The sequence below is a fragment of the Perca flavescens genome, chromosome 4, assembly GCF_004354835.1.
Source record: "Perca flavescens isolate YP-PL-M2 chromosome 4, PFLA_1.0, whole genome shotgun sequence".
In the NCBI taxonomy this organism is placed as follows: domain Eukaryota; kingdom Metazoa; phylum Chordata; class Actinopteri; order Perciformes; family Percidae; genus Perca; species Perca flavescens.
Genome location: NC_041334.1, coordinates 19,380,981 through 19,407,318, shown reverse-complemented (window position 1 = coordinate 19,407,318; position 26,338 = coordinate 19,380,981). Strand labels below are relative to the sequence as shown.

The 26,338-nt window shown below is 40.2% G+C and overlaps 1 protein-coding gene across 1 annotated transcript in view; it reads left to right on the top strand.

The window, feature by feature from the left end:
* r3hdm2 (R3H domain containing 2) overlaps nucleotides 1-26,338 on the top strand; it is a 77,535-nt gene that overhangs the window by 14,787 nt on the left and 36,410 nt on the right. Inside the window, 7 exon segments of the mRNA XM_028575895.1 lie at nucleotides 19,939-20,097; nucleotides 20,686-20,838; nucleotides 21,012-21,234; nucleotides 22,499-22,540; nucleotides 24,349-24,435; nucleotides 24,624-24,747; nucleotides 25,483-25,561. Of these exon segments, the coding sequence (XP_028431696.1) occupies nucleotides 21,076-21,234; nucleotides 22,499-22,540; nucleotides 24,349-24,435; nucleotides 24,624-24,747; nucleotides 25,483-25,561 (491 nt within the window). The 5' untranslated portion in view covers nucleotides 19,939-20,097; nucleotides 20,686-20,838; nucleotides 21,012-21,075.

Genomic DNA, 26,338 nt, shown 5'->3' with positions numbered 1-26,338 from the left:
AACTTGCGGGCAGTGTTTAACGGATCAGACATACTGATTTTAAACTTGCCAGGAACTTCAGTTGCTTCTCTTATCTTCTTCCAGCCTCTTTCAGATTGACACCATTGGTACTTCAGAGTGTTGTGTTCTGTCTTTTGGTCTTATCTGTGTGCTTGGTAACATGCGCAAGACAGGCTGTAATGACAAATCAGGACAGCGGGAAAAATCATAGGCATTGACCAAGAAACAGCCACTAGCCTGTACACCAAACTCTTTTTCCTACAATTGGAAAACTTTAGAAATGTTTCCCTTCACTCCAAATTCAGTCACAGTTGTGTTTGTTTATACTGTGGACTTTATAGTGTCTGGAGCACTGGGCTGAACAAATTTCATTGTGTGGGATAAAAAAAGTTGATCTGAATCTTTGTTTTTGCTCCTTTCGCTAGGGATGTAACGATGCATTGTGAATCGGTTAAAAATCAATTTAAATGTTTAAAGATTACAACCAGTTAAGATAAAAAATGAATCGCAATGCGATTTTTAAACCGCCTAGGGCGTGACGATAGTTAACACACAGCAGGTAATGTTAGCCTACCATTAGCTAGTAGAGCTGGCAATCTTCCTCTATGGTACCATTCAAATTTCATTTATTCTTTTTAATATTCAAATATTTGAAACAATTTGTCATAAACTAAGTAACAATGATGTTAGCCACGATGCTAATGGCATTGATAACTAAGCCAAACAGTGCTGTCACTACAATAGGCCAATGTCACGCAACAATTGAAGACCGGAAGAATGTCTCTGAGTGGGGATACAGCTCTTCCAGTTAGCTTTTTACAATGGCGGAGCCTGATAGATACTGCTGGACCAAGTCACTCCGCAACCTGCCTGAAGTCACCTACGACGATGTGGTTCGGATTGTAAATGAACACTCTCAAAGTAAAAAACATTTTGAAAAATTAGCGTACTAACGTTACTTGGTACGTAACGTTAGCTCCGTGATCTTAAGACCTCACAATGCCTTGTGTTTCTCACTCCTGCTAACTTAATGTTCATCAGACATGACAAAAGCATTTAATTTTCACATGCGGGTAGGCCAAGGCGAGAAGAGGTAGATTAACTAACGTTAGCCAACATATTTATAAAAAAAAAAATCACATTTGAATAGTAATTTCCCCATTCGAATAGTATTGATTTTTTTACTATTCAACTTTTGGAATTAGTTCCAACAGCCCTATTAGCTAGTTACGTTAGCCGGCTTGAACACGGTTAAAATGCTGACAGCTAAACGGTGTAGTGTGACTGTATTTCACTGGAAAGGATTAAAACACCAAGACATTCAACAGTCTGCCGCTAAAGAAACAGAGGGGACTCGCTGCACTTTCAGACAGCATGGACACTGCCGCTGTCGGAAAAAACACTGACAGGACATTAGTGTTGCATTTGGGTCCGGCTCCGTAAGCTTGTGTCACGTTCAATGTTGTTGTAAAATACCCTTTTAGCCTTCTAGTGTTTATTCTTTCTGTTGTTAAACCGCAAACGACTGGTGAAAAAGTTGTTGTTATTGTTATCACATTTTAAATAAATCATTTAAATGTAACCATATGACCATAGCAATAAACAAGCCTTAATTTAATCTTTATTTATTAAATTTTTTTATTATTTAATATAAAATACTATTTCAGTTGCATCTTTGATAAAAGGACACATCTGCTGTTTTGCACAGTTTATATAAATTAAGGAATATTTTTCAATCGTTCATCCTGTTAAAAAAAATCGTGAGAAAATTATAGGTGGGCGATATATCGTTTAGACGATAATATCCAAATTGTTGTCTGGACGATATGCAAAATTGGGATATCGAATATTTCATAATTTGTACAATCCGACCCCCCAAACATGAAAAGAGCTGAAGGAAGTTAAAGAGAAAACAAATAACGCACACTATAACCTTCTAAACAATTATATGTAGCGATTTTAATACTGTAGGGGTTTGTTTGACTGTATTCTTTGTACATAATCACGATCGTCCCGCACGAGAGTAAGCTGCTAGTTCTTACCTGTGTGTTATGACGTTCACTCATGTCAACAAAGATGGCGGTGCGCGATTGTCCAGCGGCTCTCCTCTCAGTGTATATTTATACAAGTACGTACAGCCACACTGCCAGGCTCATAACATCCCGGAGGACATAGCGTGACCGAGCCCTCCAGGTTGTTGTCGGCGCTAGCACGCCGAGCTAGCTATCTACCGGCAGAATGAGAAAATAACGGAGGAGGACTGCATTTTTGTGCACAATGAATGGAGTACCAATTGCAGGATCATTGCCCAGCACGGCTCACCTGACCTGGAGCCCTGTCGGTAATATACTGACCATTTTATTTACTACGAAAACTGCACACTGCCATCTACATAGCCCCCGATGCTAACGTTAGCAAAAGTTTGGTTCACTGCTAACCATAGTGAACAAACTGCAGCGCGATAACCTGGATACGGGATACAGGGGACTTTTACAAGGCGTCCTTAAAGTCTGTTCCCCTCCAGCTTTCTCCTAGCATGTAGATTGTGTTACTAGAGGGAAGAACACAATAGACCATGTATACTCTAACATCAAAAAAGCATACAGAACTGCACCTCTCCCTCACCTGGGCCAGTCAGGTCACATCCAACTCCTGATCCCAGCATAAATCCCGGTCAGAAGGATTATACAGCCAAGTAGAAGGACTATCAGAACCTAGTCTGACCCGGCCCTGTCCCAGCTCCATGACTGCTTCCAATAAGGACATGGTTGTGTGCAATATGTTACAGAACAGAGCCCTTTGTTTATTGTTATGATTTCATCTTGCTTGTACATTTTCCTAAGAGAACCACCAAAATAGCCTCCGAACAGGGCTTCTTTTAACTTCTAGAAGGATTTCAAAAATATCGTCTGAATATCGATCTAGAGATATTGAAAAAAAATATCGAGATATTCACTTTGGTCAATATCTCCCACCCCTAGAGAAAATCATATAGTGAACTTAAAATCGTGTATCAAATCGTGAGTTGAGTATCGTTACATCCCTACCTTTTTAACTGTTTATTCATGGAGTCATACAACTTAGGATAACGGCACATTTTCTGTTCAAAAAACAAAACAGTTTTTGCTGACTTTATTTTATGTATGACTTTTATTTAATTTGTGATGCCTTTTACATTTTGTTTTGTGTTTGATTGTGCAACAGAAAGACAATACTCACCATATTTGCAATTGAGCGTAAAGGACTGGGATTTTTCTGGGTGTGATTGGAGAGCAAAGGGGGGGAGCAGAAACTGTTCCTGCTCCACTCTCAAACTGGATAGGACAGAAAATAATAGATATTTGGTTAGAGAGACACAGCCAAAAACAGACCGTAGCAGTTGGTAGCAAACAGTAAGAGATAGAAATGGACTTGATTTGAAAGACACAGTACAGTTAGATGTATTAGCTGTACCATACCTGGGGCCAAGTCGTTGGCCTTATAAATGTATGACCTGGAGGAAGCTGCCTAACGGGGTGTTAAAATATGCATCATAAGCTAAAGGCGACACCAGTCAGCTAAAGACCACCAGCTAAACTGAGAGAGAGAGAAAGCGGCAGCTTGAGGTATGATATGACATATGGTGAAGTATGTTAGGTTCTAGGGCTGAACGATTTTTGAAAATAATCTAATTGCGATTTTTATATATATATATATATATATATATACACACACACACACACACACATACATACATATATATATATATATATATATATATATATATATACAGTGGGGGGAAATAAGTATTTGACCCCTTGCTGATTTTGCAGGTTTGCCCACTTACAAAGAATGCAAAAATCTACAATTTTAATCATATGTACATTCTAACAGTGAAAGACAGAATCCCAAAGAAAATTACAGAAAATCACATCATATGAATTTATTAAAATTGATAACCATCTGATGAGGAAAAACAAGTATTTGACCCCCTGGACAAACAGCAAGTATTCTGGCTTCTACAAGCCAGTTAGTCTTTCTTTAAGACACAGCCCCAATCCGAACCAATTATCTACATCAAATACACCTGCCTCACCTCGTTACCTGTATAAAAGACACCTGTCAACACCCAAACAACCAGCATCCAACATCACCACCATGGGCAAGACCAAAGAGCTTTCTACGGACATCAGGGACAAGATTGTTGATCTGCACAAGGCTGGGATGGGCTACAAGAGAATCGGAAAGCAACTTGGAGAGAAAAGATCAACTGTCGGTGCAGTTATCAGGAAATGGAAGAAGCCCCACACCACCGCCAACATCCTCGGTCTGGGCCTCCACACAAGATCTTGCCTCGTGGGGTGTCCCTGATCATGCGAACGGTGAGGAATCATCCCAAAACCACAAGGGGGAACTGATGAATCAACTGAAGGCAGCTGGGACCACAGTTACAAAAAGAAACGGTTGGTAACACACTACGCCGTCATGGATTGAAATCCTGCAGCGCACGCAAGGTCCCCCTGCTCAAGAAGAAACATGTACAGGCCCGCATGAAGTTCGCCATTCACCACCTGGACGACTCAGAAGAGGCCTGGAAGAAGGTGATGTGGTCAGATGAGACCAAAATAGAACTTTTTGGCCTCAACTCAACTCGTCGTGTTTGGAGGGCAAAGAACACCGAGTACAACCCAAAGAACACCATCCCCACCGTCAAGCATGGTGGTGGCAACATCATGCTTTGGGGGTGCTTTTCAGCCAAGGGGACGGGACAACTCCATCGTATTGAGGGGAGGATGGACGGGGCCATGTATCGTGGAATTCTGGACCGACATCTCCTTCCCTCAGTGAGAGAGCTGAAGATGGGTCGAGGATGGGTGTTTCAGCACGACAACGACCCTAAGCACACCGCCAAAGCAACAAAAGAGTGGCTGAAGAAGAAGCACATCAAGGTTCTGGAGTGGCCTAGCCAGTCTCCAGACCTGAATCGATTGAAAATCTTTGGAGGGAGCTTAAAATTCGAGTTGCCAGGCGACAACCCGGAACCCGAATGATTTGGAGGCTGTCTGCAGGGAGGTGGGCCAACATCCCTGCGAAATGTGCACAAACCTTGTCACCAACTATAAAAACCGTTTGACATCTGTGCTGGCCAATAATGGCTTTTCTACAAAATATTAACATGCTGTTTGTCCAGGGGGTCAAATACTTGTTTTTCCTCATCAGATGGTTATCAATTTTAATAAATTCATATGATGTGATTTTCTGTAATTTTCTTTGGGATTCTGTCTTTCACTGTTAGAATGTACATATGATTAAAATTGTAGATTTTTGCATTCTTTGTAAGTGGGCAAACCTGCAAAATCAGCAAGGGGTCAAATACTTATTTCCCCCACTGTGTGTGCGTGTATATATGTGTGTATATATATATATATATATATATATATATATATATATATATATACACACATATATATACACATATATATATATATATACACACACATATATACACACATATATATACACACACATATATATATATATATATATATATATATACACACACACATATATATACACATATATATATATATATACACACATATACATACACACACACACACACACACACACACACACATATACATACATACACACACACACATATACATACACACACACACACACACACACACACACACACACACACACACACACACATATACATACATACACACACACATTTTTTTACAGTGCACAGAGAGGAGCTGCCTCCAGCCCCTCCTCCTCGTGAAGTTGCGTGCCGTGTGCATGACACCGTCAACACTGCACTAGCTCAGAGAGGCTATCGTTACGTTAGCTGCTGGTGGTCTTGCCGTGGGATTAACTGTACTAATAAAACCGTTGAAACACCGCGGCCACGCTGCTGTGAAAGCTCCCCGAACCGTCATTTATCAGTCTGATTGTTACCCCTCTCAGTGGCAGCTCCTCCACCCATATCTTTATAACGGAGCTAACCGCTAACCGGAGCTAACCGCTAATCAGAGCTAGCTCGTTGCCAACCGAGCCTTCAGTTCTGCCTGTATCCATTAACTGCATGTATGGACTCGAGCCCGAACAAAACCCTTCATTTTATTAAAATGGCTGTAAAAGTTTTAAACTTCAACTCAGAATTGTTTGAATGACAGAGATCAGCTCAAGGTACAGTGTAGCGTTAGCGTGCTAAGTTGATGCATTCTCTGCGTAGTGCAGACTGATTTGCTCTCGCGAGTCATCAAATCGAGACCAAATCGCAGCCTTTGCGATTAGGAAATCGCGTTTTAACATATCGCGATATTATCGCAAATGCAATTAATCGTTCAGCCCTATTAGGTTCTACAGCAGGTAGTGTGATGCTGTGGTAAACTTTATTTTAATCTTTCTACAGCCTTTAAGCAGTTAGGGAGACAGTACAGAACCTGTTTTGTTTGGAATCATTGAAATACGTGTTATAAGCCTGTCTTGATTATGATGCTGCTCCTACACATGCTATTTTAGTTGCTGGACAGAGCTGTCGCTAGGGTTGGGTACCGAAATCGTTCCTTTTTTATTTTTACCCAGAACCGATTCATGCTAAACCAAACGGTCCCAAATTTCTGTACCTGACAGCCCGTAACGCAAGTTTCTCCATTCTCTCTGCATGTTGACAGAGAGCGGAGCGCCGACACACACATGCAGAGCTGTGGTGCGGACAGAGCAAAACTCCGTCGGCTCGGCAGTTTGGTAAAGTCCCAGTGATTGACAGCAATGCCGGTTAAGAGGTTGCAACTGTCGTTACACTTTTCAGAACTTCATGCAGACAGCGTTCGCTGCAATATAATGTTAATGGCGAGCCGAAATCGGTCACGGTTTGGTCAACACTTCCTCTGTGCAGTGTGAGAAATGAATAATTATTTTATTTGAAAGGTTGTAGGGACAAAGACAGATTGAAGTAAGAGACTGTGAGAGAATATATATGGTTACAAAGAACTTAGAGAAAAGTTTTCAATTTGAATATATAATTATATATTTTCATTCTGTTAATGTCTTCATGTATGGGCTAGGTTGCATTAAATTATATTTTCTGTTTTGTTTTTATAAGTTTACATTTGGGCCACCAAAAATGTACTTTGGCCACCAAAGTAAGGGGATTGGTGGCCCATGGGGTTAGTGCTTAAAAATATCAGCGTCTATCCCTGGTATCACTGTTTCTGGGAGACTTAACCTCTCAGCATGAGCTACTGGCGTAGCATTTTCAGTGCTTAAAAAGCAGTCCATTATTATTAAGCTTCCAATAAAGTTGTAGGGTTAACCTCAAATGTTAAGACTGGCGTCTTGTAAAGCTAGCTGAATTGAGTAAAGCTGGGTCAATAATTGGAAACGATACTCTCTGATGCATGCAGACTTCATTTGAGGTAAGGGTAGTTTATCTGCTTAGACCTACTTTCTTATTCTGGAGGTCTGTGCTTGTGTCTGAGAGCTCAATCCATTTAGTTCAAGGTTCAGCTCCATCAGACCTGATAGTCACCTCTCAACAGGACGGAGTGGAACTGAACTATCTGCAGTCAGTGTGTGAGGGGAGTCATCACCAATCTGCACATTTTAAAGAACTGTGTGTGACTCACATTCTGTGTGTGTCTGTGTATGTGTATCTGTCTGTCTGTCTGCTGTTTTATTTTTGTTTACCCAGTGATAAATACACAGGCCTTGTAATTGGGGAAAGGAAGGGGGGTCGTGAGAGAGAACGGGAGAGAAAAAAATGGGGGTGTTGAGGGATATGGCTGCTTTTCTCTTGGTGACAGAGCCTGTTGCCATGGAGCTGGTCCTTCCATTGGTGGAAGTCTGGTCCAATCGCTAAACAGCACAGATTGTTTCATCATTGAGAAGTTTTTCATCTCTTCCTGTCTCACTAGCCACCCCTTGCTTCTCCATCTTTCTCTCCTCTTTTTTCTCTCCTCTTCCACTGCTCCCCCTACTTCTCACAGTAAAAGAAGCTGATAAATTACATAAGGTTTATAATGAGTACAGGAGCTGCCACCCAATTTCATTTTGACAGTTTCAAGTTGAGCAGGCAGAATCTGTCCTCACTGTACTTGAGGAGACAAGATAACCTCACAATCCACACATTTAATTATTTATGTATTTATTGGACAGCTAAGAAATTATTTTTAAATCATGTGTCTCACTGGCCAGAAGGTTTGATGACTAAAATACTGCCATATTTTGGACAGGCACACTTTTTCAGTAGTAGCTGAGTCCAGTATCAGTGTTTTATATTTTTAAGTTAGAATGCTGCTGTCTTCTCTTTAGTAGTGTCGGAATTTGATTGATGCTCTCTTGATTAATTGGCAGTTGGATCATTAAGCACAAGGCTTTCGAACTGTCTCAGCTCTGAAGGTAACATTTTGTTGTAAGCTACTCAAGAAACATGAAATGTAGTTGTTACAGAGCACTATTTTAATTTGAACATTTTCCCATCTCAGCAGTTCAAGTTTAGTCTTCCACGTTTACATGAATGTAGTAATCTTTAATGTTATTAAAACCCAAGAAATGCGTGAAAGTTGAGCATTATTAATATGAATCAGTATCTTATTTGTTTTTCTTATGCACAAATAAATCCACATATACAGTAGGCTGCATACTTTCCCTGACATCTTGGATCACTTTTCTTTGATCATAAAAAAGTGTATTATTATTATTATTATTATTATTAACCTTTTGTTTAAATTCAATAGAAAATGTGTATGTTAAGGTTCATGTGCTATCAAAACTATTAAAGCAGCATCCATTTTGCAAGGTGAAACTGTTAACATGCACCGTAAGGGCTCCCTCTTGATAGACACACTGATGAAAAGATGCGTTTAGGCCCAGCATGCTCTTAGTATCTGAAATTACATTGGCCATTAATGGGACCAAATTAGAACTGCATTTACGAACCGGGATTTCCTGGTTAATTATATGCATAGATTAAAAGTTGCCAAAGGTGTTTTTTTTTATTTTTTATTTTGTGGTGAGAGTTTGCATGAATTTCACTGTGTAGTGCAGTGCTGCAGCCACAGCTAAATATTTCTTCATTATCATAATGTTCTTTAAGTCCAAGACAGAACAGAATGTAACCTCTTTTAACTCTCGTTTAATTCCTATTAGCTTACATGCTGACGTGTTTTTCCTATGGCCGTCAAACGATTAATTTCTTTTTTTAATCGCTGAATTTCTATAGTTAATCACAATTAATCACATGTTTTATCACATGATTAAAATTCTATTATTTTGCATTTCAGAACTGTTTTTTTTTTATTTTATTTTATTAGTGTTCAGAATCTCGCATACAATGTTTCAGATTCTATGACAAACCATATACTTATTCTTTTACTTATTCAAGAATAGAGGTTGAGAGATAAGAGAAACAGATTTACAAATGAACCTCAGAATGGTTTTTAAGTATTAACAATGGAAAGCAATTCCTACCAGTGTATCTTGATTGGGAATCAAATGAATGCAAAGAAAGTTACTTTATGAACATTTTTAAGATTTGTATTTGTTTATTTATTTACTGTAAACAAAAGAATAATGTGTGAATCTGTCATTATTGCAGAATTCCTCCAAGTACCTAACTAAAAAACTAAAAATCCCTATCCTTACACCACAGCAATTAACTGAGATTAACACTAACACTTTGCTTATACACACAAAATGGTCCAAAAACCAGATGCCACAGCAGGACATTTGTAACCCTTACATTTTTCTAATAAGGAATGTAACAATTCTCAGAGTCTTCTACGATGCTGACCGGTCTGCAGTTAGTTGCCAACCATTTCGCAAGAGCTGTAGTAATTTTTTTTGGATTTGGTTTCATCCACAGGTCGGCAAATGGCACTCTCCAAAATAGTGTTTTACCTGAGCTCGCTAGCATCAACCTGAGTCACGTTAACTGTACTATGCTTAGCCTGTAGGTGGTAGCTCAAGGTTGACGTGCTTCGGTGATATTTTAATTCAGCTTTACACAATGTGCATATGGCTTTCGACTTCGTCTACTGAGCCGTCCGGGAGTTTTGGAAAATAAAAAGCGCCATTCAGAATTGTGTTGCTGCTGTCTTTCTCCATCATGCCTGCAGCAGTAGGATATGTTACAAGGAAGTATGGCAGCTTGATAAGTGAAGGTGCGGCAAAGGGTAAAAATAGTAGTCTAGCCCCAAGAGGCCGTAGATTCTAGTGATTTTAGAACAGCTAAGGGGTGTTGTTAGGCACGACGCCAAGCCGATTGAAGTGTAAAATAAATTAATAAATGGCGGCGTATGATTAAAAAAAAATTAATGCGTTATGCTCGGCCCTTAATCGCATCGTTTTATAGTTGGAGAAAAAGAATATTAAAATAATGAATAGTAGTTTTTTTATTTTTCTTATTTCACATTGGTATATCATTTTCTACATTAATGTTATTTCATAATTCTGATCTACTTCTTCAATTTTGGCCCATGTGGAATTCTGTGTTTCTCTTCCTCACCCACATTCCAGCACTTTTTCCTTCATCATTAATGCATGCAAGATAGGATCCCCTCTCTCTCTCCACTGGCATCCGTTCATCATTCAGAAGGGAGACTGTCGTTCACTTGGCCAACACCTCTTTCTCTCCATCACCCACTTTCTCTTTGTGGTTTTTTCCTCCAGTCTCATTTTTTTTTCTCTTCATACACCTTCTGCATGTTTTCCCACGCATAGCAGAGAACTATACATAGGTCATAACTATTGAGAGCAACAGAGAGGGAGACTTGGAGAGAGCTACAGAAAGGTATGTAGGTAACTCGGGAGGGAAGGAGGGAGAGAATGAGTCATAGCTCGTCCCACAGGACTGAGTGGGTTGGCTGAGTGGAGGAGGATGGCGTCAGCAGTAGGCCTGACAATTTAAGAAGACACATTTAAAAGAGGAAGAAAAAGGAGAGAGACAGAGAGCTAACTCTTAGAAGTGGGTGGGTGGATGGAGAGAGAGAGATATTGATGGGAGGGTTCGATGTGGAGGAGATGGAAGGCAGGAAGGGGTATCCTCAGCATTGAGAGAGAAACGAGAGGGGGTGGCAGGGAGAAGGACAGAGAGCGACGTAGATAGAAAAAGAGAAATCCTGTCTTCCGCTGCATTTGACCATTTATGTCCCCCTCATCTGTGTTTTGTGTCTTGTTAGTCTGCCTTATTTGACGCTATTGTCAGCTAACTTTCTGGGCTCTGTTCTTCTGAGTCATACCATCACCTCAATCACTTTTCTATAGCTCACTGCAGAAAATACGTACAGTAATCTGGAGTGTCTGTGTGGTGGCCAGTGATACATGTATCTATATTTTTACCCTGGACCGTTCCTCTATAGTCCCTAGTGCTCTGCCAGCCCCCTCGTCCCCTCCCTGTGTGTTATTGTGCAACAGACGCAAAGGGGAATCCTCTCTGACACAGACAAACACTGTTACGCACACATTTCGAGCACTGCTGATATATGTGCAGGCACTGTGCTTGCACAAGCTCTGCCATTACTACACACACATCAGCCTCTGCTCTGTGAAGATATAACCTTGCCTTTTGCGAAATGGGTTCTCTCTGACGTCAAACGGGTAAAGTGTGCGAATACAAAGGTGCTGAATTGGTTTGAGCTGCCTCTGTATATCTTTCCAGCTGCTGTCTGTGGGTTTGTACGTGCATGCTCACTCCTGTTTGCAGCGCTCTGAGCTTCAATTCACCTTCATCTTTCATTCAGTCTCTGCAGCGAAAATGGAGAGGCGTGTCTGCTACGCATGCTTCTCCATTATGAAATCTGAAATACAGCAATGAATAAAATAAATAACTGATAATAGCAGCAGCTTGCAATCATTACTAACACAAAACTGTAATACACAGAGCTCATTTTTTATTCACTTACACTCTGGCTGTCAATAATGCAAATTAACTGTAGATTCATCCGTCCGTCTTTACGGTCTCTGTACTGTAACTGTATCGGTATTGCATTATTGTGGTACTGGCAAAATAATCCAACCCTGTTTAGTTATTTTGTAGGGGGATTTTCCCTCCAGATTGTTATACCTTACATTGCGCCAGTTAAAAATGGATGATAATTAATCAATGAATTGATTAATCTAGAAAATAAGAACAGAAGCCCATTATAAGTTCCCTGAGTCTAATGTGTCCTCTTTTAATTACTGAAGCCTCAGTAAAACCTCATGCCTCATGTTACATTCAGAGTAAGAGAAAAGCTGTAAATGCTAACTGAATGTGGAACCTACATCGGTTTGTCAATTTTATTTAAAAAAAACAACAATTATTATTATTAGTTGTCATAAGATTGATGTCATTTACTTTTTCTATGAATCCACTAATTGATTAATTTCATTTCAGCACAACAGTGTAGGTTTACTTTAAACCAAACTTACCCCGTTTTTTAAAGCACAACCTTTGTAATTCATATATTGATGCTTCTATGGCAACAGTGTCAAATCGTAGCTTTTGGCTCTATGTGCATGATGTCTGTAAGTGAACCAGACATGAGTTACCTGATAAGTTAACCAGTTTAAAGACTTGATATACAAGTCTTCACTCTCACCAGTTTCAATGCAGTAGAATTCCTGCCATTTCTCTAGCGTGCCCTGCTGCTAACTATTGCTGAGACCCTGACCCAGCTTGACCTGGAGCAGCTAAATTTGAAGGTGAGCTCATATTTGCACAAAATATTTAGTTTGGTTAGCTTTCTATCTGAAGTGGTGATATACATTCCAGTGTCCAACATAAAAATGTTCCCCCACTTGCCCCCGGTCCATTAGATCAGAGTTCTACTGGCCCCTTGTATATTTTAACTGGCCCAGAAACAAAGAGGGTTAATAACACACTACCAAATTGTTAATTTATTAATCGTATATACATTGCATCTACAAATATGAATTCAGTCAGTTTAGTTGGCTTTGCACTCTAATAATTCCCAGTTATTATACAGTAATGCTTGTTTTAATTTAGGTGAAAGGCTAGAATGAGGCTATATTTACACTGTCACGGCCACGACACTGCTACCTTCACTCACTCTTTGTAAATTCCTAATGTCAATGATTGTCATGAATCAATATTGTGCATTAAAAAAAGAGCAATGGTAACTTTTGTAATGTGGTTTTGGGATTTATGTTTTGGGTGCTTAAATTATGCGATACACCTAATTTGCCGCGATGTTATGAAGAGGAAAAACATGCTGATCAGGCAAATACCAGCTATTTAAAGTTAGTGTTTTTATTTTAACAAAAGCCATCTGGCAACAAGTGTGTTTTCTCCTCCTGTTCATATTGTAGTAACCTGAACATTTCCCAGCCATGTTTACTGGGCTATTTCAAGCATTCATTTGAAACTCTTTGTATAATTTCCAACATTCTTTGAATGCAGCATTGGAGAAGCTGACTTTGCAGTTAGCTAGCTAGTAATATTAGCACAACCCGCGGTCCCGCCGCCTCACTCCCCGCCACTAGGAGACTACTTTTCCGTGACGAGAGCGGACAGCAGCTCCGGCGCTGGCTGGGTTCGAGTTAATGCAGCCGCTACTGAAGGCCCAAAGCATGTGGTCTCTTTGTGGTAGTTGCCAGCAGTCGTTTGTTGTCCAATGACCTGTGATTGGCACAAACAATGTCACTGGCCAATCAACCTGCCCGACATACCTCTGCAGCCGGCGGCAGTTCACTGTGGCCGCTGGCGCTCTCTTTCTTTTTTTTGTTTGTTAAACGAGTCGGGAAGCTGACCGCAAACCTAACTTTACTTCTAATGTTATCAATCAAAGAGAAATGTTCTTCCGTCCTCCTAAAATGGTCCTAAATCGATAGAGTAGCCTACTTCTTGTTTACTGCTGCACCTGTAATGAATACATTAAATGAAGAGAAGAATGAAACCACAGGATCATTTGTCTCCAGAGAATGAATGTGTTGAGTGTTTGATGGTTATTTATTTTTGCTTTAGAACGTAATCGAGAGCGTACTGTACAAGAAGGAATTCAAGTACAAGACATTAGTTCTTGTGGTGTACATCTGGACTGGAGTATGTGAGGTTAGCTGTTCACTGAATATGAAGTGTAAAGCCCATGCCCATTTCTAGCACGCAAGGTAATTGGTCTGCATCGCTCCCGGGATGTGACCCAGGTCGTATTTAAATTGTCATGATCAGTGATCAACCCGTGTTGACTGGCTTGGTTTGAATTGACTAAAGAAGGGCTGAACACAGGTCACATAAACCTGGTCCGACCCTGGTTATTGGTGTGAAAGAAGAATTGGTCTCTTTCACTCAGTGCCTCGCACGGTCTCACTCCATTGGCAGTCTTTCGTGTGGTAACCTGACACAGTGGGCAGGGCTGTGAATGGTGTGTCTCAGCTTGTTGCCTGTCGTCAGGAGGGCCCATGTAAGCTACAAGGCCGGTGATGTGTGTGAAGTGGGTCGGAGTGCCTAGGACTGCATTATGACTGCTGATGAGGATGATGGCGATTTTCTTTTTTTTTTATTTTTTTTTTTATTTTGTTTTTTGTGTATCTGCCTGTGTGGCCCATCTATGTGCTTACCTGTGTGGATGTCATGGGCTTTTTTTAAACAATGCCCATTTGTAGGAAGCCTTTTTTTTTTTTTTTTTTAAATATGTAAAGTTGTCACAGTCTTAATAAAGGCTACAACTAAAGATTCTTTTATTGTTGATTAATCTTTTGATTATTTTCTCGATTAATCAATTAGTTGTTTGATCTATAATATGTCAGGAAATGGTGAAAAATGAAAAACGTCCTAAAATGTTTTGTTCACAACTCAAAGACATTCAGTTTACTGTCACAATGAAGTAAAAAACTAGAAAATATTCACATTTAAGAAGCTGGAATATGAGAATAAAAAATAAAAAAATGCTTCAAACTGATTAATTGATTATCAAAATAATTGATTATCAAAATAGTAGTAAGTAATTTAAAATGACAAATAATCTGTAAATCAATTAATCTTTGCTGCTCTTGTGTTAATACACATTTAACAAAAGTTAATTTCATACTGATTAATGTCAGTTTTAGTTTTTTTTTTTAAACCAAAGCTAATCAAATGGAGGATTTCCTATTTTGTTTCTAAAGGAAAGCGGGTTTAGTTTTGTAAATTCATATTCTTATTATTTAGTGTGATGCGTGGGGCTAAGTTACGGTTACTGCAAGGACCGATAAATTGATAGTTAAGTTTATGGTCGCAGTGGTGTTCCCGGCACGAGGAGCAAGCCATAAAAAGACGTCACCACATCTGTCGATTCCAGCGCGAAGACTCCACAAGTTGTCGTAGCACGTGGTCGTGCACCTTTCAGTTCAACATGGTCGCCTGGAAAGACTGGCTGAGCAGTTTCGTAACATCTGTATGATTCTTCATGTACAGACCACAGAGTCAAACAGCATTAAATATGTGGTCAGACACCAGACTGGGAAAAGAAAAAGCATTTTGCTAGAGTGTGGAAAAACATGAGAGATTTGTCAGAGCTAAAAACGGATTCATGGAAAGAGCGTTCTTAACGGTGTTAGAGGCAGACAGTAATTTTGATTTGGAGCTAGACGACAGTCACGTTAATAATTAAGAGTAGATAAATGTTAGTTTGTCGGTACGTCAGTGTTTATCATGAATGTGTTTACTACTGTTGCCAGGCAGCCTGCTTTCCTATACTTCCGCTCTCTACTTCTCTAATACTTCTTACTTATCCACAGATTATTTAGTTTAAAACACCCCCTGGTGTTTCAGGGAATACTGCAACGAACAATGTGTTGAGCATAAACGTCTGCGCGCATGCTTGTAGTGCGCTGGCCTGCGCCACGAAGGCCCGCGCAACTGTAACTGAAGCGTAAAGGTCCAATGTGTAGGAATTTCTCCCATCTAGCGTTGAGATCATATATCGCAATCAACTCTCTCGCACCACTCCGTAGACAGACTCAAATTCGGCACTGGGTCTAACCTCTGGAAAGGCTGCATCAGATCAGTCTTTGGATCTGGCCTCCAGGCACTGGGGTTTGAGCTGGCTGAATTTGAGTTTCTACAGCCGCTACCTGAAGGTCAGCTACTACCACAAATGGAATCACACTGGTTAAACACTGATTGTTCAACCAGCTCTCTGATTATTCAGATGCATGCAGGGAAAGAAGACCTTTTGTGTTAAAAAGAGTGCTGGTTGTTGGACAGAGGAGCAGAATGATTCAATGAATTGTTGCTACCACAAAACAAGGATAACTTCTGAAATGAGCAACTAGTGTGGATGGGCACCTCATGTGATGATGCTGATACAGTTGGCAGAGAGATGCAAATGTCAAGCCTGAACTGGAGCACAACAGGCAGTTCTGCTGTTGGTATTGTAGATGTTCAGTCTGCAGTGTGCTGCGTGTATTATGACACATTGTAGTTAAGTTTTATGCCTGGACAACACTTTGTGTTACCACTACATAATAATAAGGATGTTCTTTTATTTGTACTACACTCAGCAAAAACATAAATTTATTTCAGGACACTGTATTTTTTAGTTTTCCATGCTTGTTCAATGAACCATAAAAGATTTATGAACATGCACCTGTTGAACTGTCGATAAGACAATAACCGCTTACAGGCAGTAGGCAATTAAGATTAGTTAAAACAATTTGAAAGGAAAGAGACCTTTCTACTGACTCTGAAAAACACTAAAAGAAAGATGCCAGAGTCCCTGCTAATCTGCATGAATGTGCCTCAGGCATGCTGCATGGAGGCATGAGGACTGTAGATGTAGATTTCCGTACTGTGAGACGCCGAAGACGGCGCTACAGGGAGACAGGAAGGACAGCTGATCGTGTTACAACACCCGCACAGGAATGGTACATCCGAACATCACACATGACGGCAACACCAACTGTAAGAACTGGCAAATCTGGTGCAGTCCATGAGGGGGAGATGCACTGCAGTACTTAATGCAGCTGGTGGCCACACTTCCACAGCGCTGCGGAGGAGGGTCTGGCTGGTCCACAGAGCATCCCTGGATGGGAGAAAAACATGCTCTGGTTCATTGGCATTTCTTTAAACCAATCACAATGGTTTTGGGCATCGCTAAGCGCCCAACAGAGTAACTGTAACGATTTACCCTGCAGAGATCTGAGGAGCAGTTAACCATAGTCCTAATAAATCGACCGGAGTACCAACACAAAGAAGGTGCAGGACATCAATCGGAAAATGAGGGGCATCCGGCCCGAAATGAGGGATATCCGACGGAATTTCCGGCAGCACCTGAACAATCCTGGAAGTGAAACATCGTCGATATAGACTAGGAGTCCAGCAACTGATTACAATTGCTCAATTTTAAGACGTAACGTTTTGGGTTCAATTCAGAGTATCATCCAATGTGTTAAGATAATATGTTATTTTAATGTAATGTGTCAAAGCCAAGGATGCATGTATATTTATATTTATTTATTTATTTATTTGTGTATTAAGGTGCCATTGCTGTTCGTCTAATAATGGTAGCTCATTGCTTAGTTTTTAAAGAGGTTTCACTGCTCATCTCAGAGGCTTTATCAGTTCAGCAGCACTAATTTGACTTTCTACTACTTGATATCCCATGACCTGGACGACAGAGACCACGTTGTATCACAGTCTAAGATTTCCTGAAATTAGAATAAATTGGCGATACCATATCCTGGTCACTCACTTTTTCTTTCCATCCTCCCCTGTTCTCTCTGCATCCCTCTCAGTCAGTGCACACTGTAATCCACATATTTATTTTTAATCATGCTTCTCGCTGGTACTCGCTCAACACAAATGGCAGCAGTTGAGAATGACGTTACCATCTCCTTGGCAACTGTGTGTGTGTGTGTGTGTGTGTGTGTGTGTGTGTGTGTGTGTGTGTGTGTGTGTGTGTGTGTGTGTGTGTGTGTGTGTGTGTGTGTGTGTGTGTGTGTGTGTGTGTGTGTGTGTGTGTGTGTGTGTGTGTGTGAGAAAAGCTGGTTTATTCTAAGCACCCCATTTCTTGCTCTGATTCACAATTTGTCCTGTAGCCACTCCCTGCTATTGCTATGCTATTGGCCCACTCAGCCATGAGATTGAGACTTGAGATGAATGATTATCTTTGCTTTCTATTCCAACACCATTCATTCTTTTTGGTGCAGCAATACACTATATGTGTGAGCGAGCAAAAAGAGATTATTTCGAAGACACTGTGTCAGCCATTTGTATCTTCCTACAGTAGATAGTGTGACTGTATGTTCTCTGCTGCTATATGACAGGCTTGTATAACCAGTGTGGGGTTGCGGCATGTGGGTGTCCTGGTCAGTGATGGAGTGTAATGCTGATGCTGCTGCTGCTTCTGCTGATGACGTCTTTGCTGTTGCATTGCCTGGGTCTCCCCGCACTGGAAATCCCTGCCTAGTTTGTTCACTCATCTCCTCTATCCTGCAGCACAGCACAACAGTACAGACAGGGCCATGCATGAATGGCACTCATCCATGCTGCATACATGCAATCTGGCAATCATGCTTCTGTTGCCAGATTGTTATTAATCTGTGTATGGGTGTAATGCCGAAGACATCAATTACTGCTTTAGAGCCGGGATTCACCCTAAAGATTTTTGCATTTTCATGGGAATACATGACACAGAACTGTTCAGTGTCGTGTTTTTTCTATGCTGGGAAAATGGGTTTAATGATCTAAATTAAAGGAAGTGAGGGCAAGACAGAATGCTAGTCATGATGAGCAGGGTGCGATGCGTGAGAATTCCCCTTTCTGGTCTATATATCACTACCTCTGTTGAATTATTATTTTTATCTCCTGTGGGGACAAAATGTATGCTCCCTCAAAGTGATCATCTACTTTACCAAATAGCCTAGACCATATATTAACTATATACTGTACCTAAAATAGAACTATTTTATATTAAGTAAAGCCCTGTAACGTGTTACGTTAACGGTCTACAGTGTCATAAAAAGATAAAATCCAAGCAGCAGTTGCTGGTTGTATTTAGCCGCTACAGAGCTCCGGGATGCCGGCTACCAGCGGCAGTTGTTTGGCCGGCAATAGACTGCGAGCCGCCTACAGGCACCGCCAGATGACGGCCCTTTCAGGGGCCATGTTAATTGAGTTAAGCCAGAAAAGGTGAGCGTCATGCGGCGCTGACAGTTAAGTTTAGGCACCAAAACGTTAAGTTTAGGAAAAAGATCATGGTTTGGATTAAGGGTGAAAGTATTTTGTTTTCGCTGCAATGTGAACTCCGCTCTCCAGCTTGAAAGCTTTATTTATATAGGACAGCTGAAGTCATGAAAGGGGAGATAGATGGGGAATGACATGCAGCAAAGAGCCACAAGTCGGAGTCGAACCTGTGGCCGCTGCGTCGAGGAGTAAACCTCTATACATGTATATTTCATTTTGAGATTATTTCCCATTGGATATTGAAGTGATTTGGCATGCCTGGTCAAGTGGTCCTATATCCATGGTATTGAAAGGAGGATTTTGTTTTGTTGTGCATGATCAAAAATGTTTGTGCATGAAGATATAAGAGCTCAGATGACTTCCATCCTGTTCTATTCCTGCATTGCATTCTTGATTATATGGTAAACTGCCAATATTAGCCTCTTTTGTTTGTGTAAGCTGATGAAGCTGGCAAATACCCTGTCTCCACTTAAAAAAGGCAATCATTTTCACTGCACTTAGGCGACAGCTTTGCCTAATGAACCTTCTTTTTTGCTGCTAGTTTGAATTTTGGGAAAAAAAAATATTTTTAACTTGTTCTTTCTCGAAAAAACACAATTCCCATTCATAAAGAGCATTGCCCACACTAGAACTCTGCAGCCCTGTCTGCCAGTAGGCTCTGAGCTTTCAGCTGCTTTGTCCCCCTCCCTGCCAGAATCAGCAGCAGCAGCAGCAGCGATGAGTCACTCAGTGTGTGAAACATGACGTCATTCGTGTCTTCCTCTTCTGCTCTTAATGTCCAGGGCTCCTGACTGGAGGACAGACCATGCCGCTGCACTGAGCCAGAGGGAGAGAAAAGAGAGAGGCCCCAGAGGACCGCTGAGGTGGTGGCTGGCCTGTTGGTGTGCCCCTCCCCCTTATCTGGCTGGCTAGCTGCTGCCTCTTCAGTTCACCTGATCGCTGTAAATATTGCTGCCTTTTTTTTGTTGTTGTGCATGTTGATATGTTGGTAGACTTAAGAAATGTCTTTTGGAGTGAGTTTGTAATTAAACCGAGAAAATTAAACCTCTAAATCCGTTTTAGTACGAAAGTACAAACATGATCTTATTTTGTAACTGAATTCTCATGAATGGAATGGTTCTACTCTAAAACGCCTTGGCACCTAAAAGAAGAAAGTAAAAGTGATAAAACTACATTGTTGGGTTCATTTTTTTTCCCTGTCAGGTCCTTATTTGGTTCACATTTCCTTACTGGCACCAACCTGCTGTTAATGTTTCAAACTGAAATGTTTCATCCATCAAAATTGAGTTATCACTAGGGGATTTTGCTTTACCGTTTGTTCTTACAATATAAATAAAAAGACGTTTCTTACTGTTACAAATTAAGATGTTAATAATCTTAATTTGTAACCAACAATATAGTTTTTGTATCTATTCAGATTAACCTGAGGATTTTTTTTAACATGTAATAAAATTAACTTAATAAATTTGTCATTTTTCATACAGTTTTAGAATTTTTTTTTTTTCCATCTGTGTGTTGTTTCCTCTCAGCCGCACCCTGAAGGCTAAGGCTTGCTATGGACTGTGCTTCGCCCCCAGTCCAGCACAGTACACTACCTTAGTGGGTTCCCCTCCTCTTCCTGCGTGTGGTTCCCATCCAGACTCACTGTACAGAGTCGAGCACAGATCTGGTACCACCTACAGGTAGATAGTATAGTAGTATACTCTCACACAAATGCTGAATGCATCTGTCTCTTTCTTGTTTCCTATGCTTTCTCTTTGGTCATTAATCGTCAGAATTGTTACAGCCCTTTGGTGTTAAAAACTGACAGAGCCTTGAAATTCCCATCGCTTTTCTTTTGCCTCTTTTCTGTCAGCCCCTCCTGGGTTCTCCACCCAACCCCCTCCCCAACTCCCACCCTCTCCCCCTCCCTTTCAAAGATGTCAGTGAGCCTGACAACAGACATCCAGCAGGAGGGAGAGAGTGGGCCAGTCATCGAGCCCTGCAGTAGAGGCAAGATCTCACCTCAACCACAGGGCACAAAGGAAGGGACAGGAGAGGGCCTGGAGCCTGAGGATAGCTCCCCACAGGATGCACAGGTGAGAGACACTATAAAAGTGCTAGTGGGACATTTTATACCATTACATTGTGTATTACAATGATTGATTTGTTTAATAATTGAATAAAACCAATTCAAGGCAGGAAATTAGAGTGTGTTTACATGCTCTGCAATAACCGGGCTACAGTTTTCAGCAGGTTAGTAACAATGTGCCTCTCCTATCTACCAAAGTTTTAAGCCAGATTTGAAGTGTTTTAGAGAGGACAGGCTCTATACTACTATATGCAATTTGTCTGAATTTTACGCACAACCGTTTAGGGGTCAGGGGTCCGCAACCTTTACTATTAAAAGAGCCATCTTTGGCTTCTCACTATTCCTATACCTTCAGGGTGGGTTTGCAGGGATGACCGTCGCTGATTGGTCAAACACACACAGCCTGGCTGCTTCAACTCGTGTACCGCTTCATTCATAAAACAAGTACTCTAGTATCAATTTAGGACGAGGGGAGAACATTTGTCTTTGTTTGAAAACATTAAAAGTAAAGGTTTTGCTGTCGGCTTCCAGACTCATTGAAAGATAAAGAGAGAGATGGAGCTGAGAGCATGGCACAGGTGAGTGAACGAGCTGAGACAGCGCAGCGGTGCTGTGAGAAAGCCAGTGAATGAGAGAAATAAAATGTTATTTTCTCTTTTGTCTCACGGCAGTTGCATATTAAAGCACAAATAAATGACCATCAAACCTAAAGACCTACAACAATGATAAATGAAAATGTAAAAAAAAAAAATATATATATTTATTTCCATATACATTTTTTTCGTCAAAGCAAGGGAGCCACAAAATAGGGGTTAAAGAGCTGCAGGTTGCCAACTCGTGGTTTAGGTAGAAACTCATTTATTTAGATGTATTGGATGTTTCAGTTCTATCCAGAGTTTGGATTTGATTATTTTGGTTAGGACACACTTAAATCACTTTCAGCCCACCACACAGCTGTCACAGTGATACTTTGGCTGTCCGAAGTCTATCAAATGCACATGCGTCTTTAAAAGGCCGGTTACAAACCCATTTAGGCATATAGATGGTCAAGAAATCAGGATTTTCCAGCAGAAACCTATTTATGTCACATGTTCTGTAAGCGCAATACAGAGACATGGTATTTCAAAGTTTACACATTTTCACCCCTATTATATACACTGACATCTGAGCAGAATAGGTTTGTGCAAATCTCTAAAAGGGCTGATTTTAGATTTTATTTGACATTGAAGTTTTAATATTAAGATTAGTAAACTAACACATTTATCTTGCAGAAACGGGCTCCTAATCACAGCCATGGCAGAAAAAGGGCCAAGGTAAGTAATTCATGGTCTCCCCCATGTTTTTCTTTAACTACAAAACCAGATACTTTCTAAAAAGTCACCCAAAAAATATAATCCTGCTCCCTTCCATTATTAACGTTCTATTCAATAGGTCTGTTAGAGTGACCTCACCCACCTACTTTTGACTGTTGATGAAGACTATAATATGATAACTAGATGTTGGTTTGCTAAATAAATAAATAAATCTTGTCAATTAACTCCCAAACGGGGTGATAGATTTGTGTGGAGTACAGTGGAGCTGCTTTTTGATTTTAATTTTTTTAAGACATACTGTTGTTCTGATCTCTCTAGCTCTGAGCAGGTCTTGCCTTTGACATGTATTAAATTGTAGAAATGTAGTAAATTATTGTTTTTATCTGTTATTAAATACTAGAATAAAAAGTGGAGTTTAAAAAAAAAGAAGTGAAACAAGCACTGTTTTTACAAAATGCGTGCACTGGAGGAATAAATGGAGACCTTTTTATGCTGTCATAATTTTCAGTTCAACCCTATCGCTGTGTGTTTTGGGAGTGGCTTTCTGATGTGACATCCAATGCTTGCCCTGCTCCTAATAATACCTCCTGTAAAAAGGATTAGATCAAATTACTGTTTTCACAGTAAAAACATGTTGAAGTTGGATCACCCTTGTTTCATTTCCCTCTTGGTTTTAGAACCTAATCTGCAAAGTGACAGCATCCAAACCAGCTATGTTTAATTAGGAACTTTATTAAATATTGCAACCTTGTTGAGACCAGTGTTGGGAGTTAGAAAATGATGATGATTAAGGTTCATTATATCCGTTGTTTATTTTTAAACAAGAAAGCCTGAAATTGATCGGATTTGAGATTTCTTTTTTTTTTTTTTTTTTGTGATTAACTATTTTTATTTAAACATGACACACAAACAAAATTTGCAACATTAACATGTAGCTCTCCCTCAGATTGGACAGATAGCTAGCTGTCTCAATTTATCCTGCAGAGATCTGAGGAGCCGTCAAAAATAGTCCTCTATAATCCACAAATTTAAAATTCCAACACAAAGAAAGCGGAAGGAAACAGAAATATATGCATCCAGCAGATTTCCTGTGGCACCGGAGCAATCCCGGAAGCGTAACCTCAAGGATATAGGCTAAACTAGTCTGGACCCAGCTTCTTATGTGCTTATCCATCGCGTTTAGGATTGACCCATCTCTCAGAACAAATAATCTTGGGCTGAATGGAACCTGGATCCCTTCAGTCCGACAGCCCGGTATACAGTTGTATATCCCAGTCCAAAATTGGACCTTATTACAGGACCATAGGACATGAAAGTTGTTGGCCGTCCACTGTCTTACATTTCCAACAATTTGGTGTGTCTTTTTAATCCAAGTCTAAATCTGGAGGGAGTCCAATAGAAGCGATGCATTATCTTGAACTGAATGAGGCACACCCTCACATCTTGTGGCTTTTTTTTGTTTAAGAAGAAAATGTGATTTAATAAATAATACAGAAAATAAAAAATCAATAATATAAAAATGTAATAAAAAATGCTCATTGTAATAATGATCTTTGTGATGCAAGCACCCTTTTAGGTTCACACATTAACATTGTTTTTACTTCAAGATACTTAATCAGCAGCTCATTTGCATTTGCTTATTTACATATTATATATTACTAGCAGTTGGTTTTAAGCTGCGCTTGTTGTAAGAATTACAACAATTATTAATGTAATTTTATAGCAGGGAACTTTTAAACTGATCTGCTACATTTAAAATTCCTAAAACTTGATTAGCATCACAGGTAATATATGTGATTCTGTTTCAGTCTAATGCCAAACTGAAGCTGGTACGGAGTCTGGCAGTGTGTGAAGAGTCCTCTGGTCCGTTCTCCAATGATGGACTTCCAGAATCGGTACTGTTCTGTCTCTAACCCCTAACCCGTCACCCTAACCTTTGTCTATACCCGGCACTCAGCCTAGCCTGCCATTTATTGTATGCAACTACAGTTTGTGTAGGATTAACGATGCTTAATATACTAAACAAAATTAGAATTCAAAATTTTACCATCTTTTCTCATAGCAATGGAATGTGGTTTTCCAGGATATCATCCAGCTTCACATCAGCTGTCCATCAGACAAGGAAGAGGAGAAGTCCTCAAAGGACGAGTATGAAAATGAAGAGAAGGAGAAGAAGGACAAGGCTCCGCGAAAAATGTTGTCACGTGGTAAGATGTAACTTGGAGGTTAAATGTAATTTGGTGCCTGTTTTGGTACTGTGCTTTTATTTCTACACAGGACAAGATCAAAAGCTCTGTCAAATATGTGATAATAAATATAGCTAGTTTTTTTTTTTTCCATTCTTCCTACTAAAGTACCATAAATGCTAAATAAATGTCTGTTAAAATGTCCCACATTAGTCATTTTTAAAAGGTTTTGTAGTGTTACGTAAATGTAATGTCCACTGTATTATTAACACCCTAACTAATATGATGTCGAGCTAATTTCTCTGGGTAGATAATGGGATCCCTCTCTCTTCTTTTTCTAATGACCTACCTCACTCCCTCTCTCTGCAAAGGCCCTATCACGTCATTAGACTCCAAGAGCAGCAGAGATGCCAACTGTCTAGTGTAGTGGAAAATAGTGGAAAATGATCTGTGTGTGTGTGTGTGTGTGTGTGTGTGTGTGTGTGTGTGTGTGTGTGTGTGTGTGTGTGTGTGTGTGTGTGTGTGTGTGTGTGTGTGTGTGTGTGTGTGTGTGTGTGTGTGCGCGCGTGCGTGAGCAAGAACAGCGAGCTGGTGTCTCATGCTATCATCTTCTTATGTTTATCTTCCTTGAACAACCTGGAATGTCGTTGCCGGTGTGTTGGGGTGTCATTTTAGAAGCTATGCTTAGCCAAACCAGTCTCTCAACATTTTTTCCCTTTTGCCTGCCTATTTATTTTTTCCTTTTATTTCTGTTAGACTCCAGTCAGGAATACACTGACTCCACGGGCATTGATGTTCATGAGTTTTTGGTCAACACACTGAAAAACAATCCCAGGTATGAGATTGCCACCAAAGGTTGACTGATATCCACAGCTGTAACAACAGAAAATGAACAAAAACATGAAAAAGTACTAGATAGGATGAAGCTGGTCTTTATGTTAATTTATCTGGTCCTATACATATTTCTTTATACATGGCAAAAACATGTTTTGATCCAACTGAGATATATTAAACATTTAGCTATTTGGTAGATTCCTGATCATCTTTTATCCAGCTTCTTAAATCTGTTCTTTCATTACGAAACCCATTAGGTAAATTGTTCTGCACTTGTTCCTTCATCTCTCAGTTTTCATAATGATGGTAATGTGCTACAGTGGGGGAAATAAGTATTTGACCCCTTGCTGATTTTGCAGGTTTGCCCACTTACAAAGAATGCAAAAATCTACAATTTTAATCATATGTACATTCTAACAGTGAAAGACAGAATCCCCAAAAAAATTCCAGAAAATCACATCATATGAATTTATTAAAATTGATAACCATCTGATGAGGAAAAACAAGTATTTGACCCCCTGGACAAACAGCATGTTAATATTTTGTAGAAAAGCCATTATTGGCCAGCACAGAATGTCAAACGGTTTTTATAGTTGGTGACAAGGTTTGTGCACATTTTGGCAGGGATGTTGGCCCACTCCTCCCTGCAGACAGCCTCCAAATCATTCAGGTTCCGAGGTGGTCGCCTGGCAACTCGAATTTTAAGCTCCCTCCAAAGATTTTCAATCAGATTCAGGTCTGGAGACTGGCTAGGCCACTCCAGAACCTTGATGTGCTT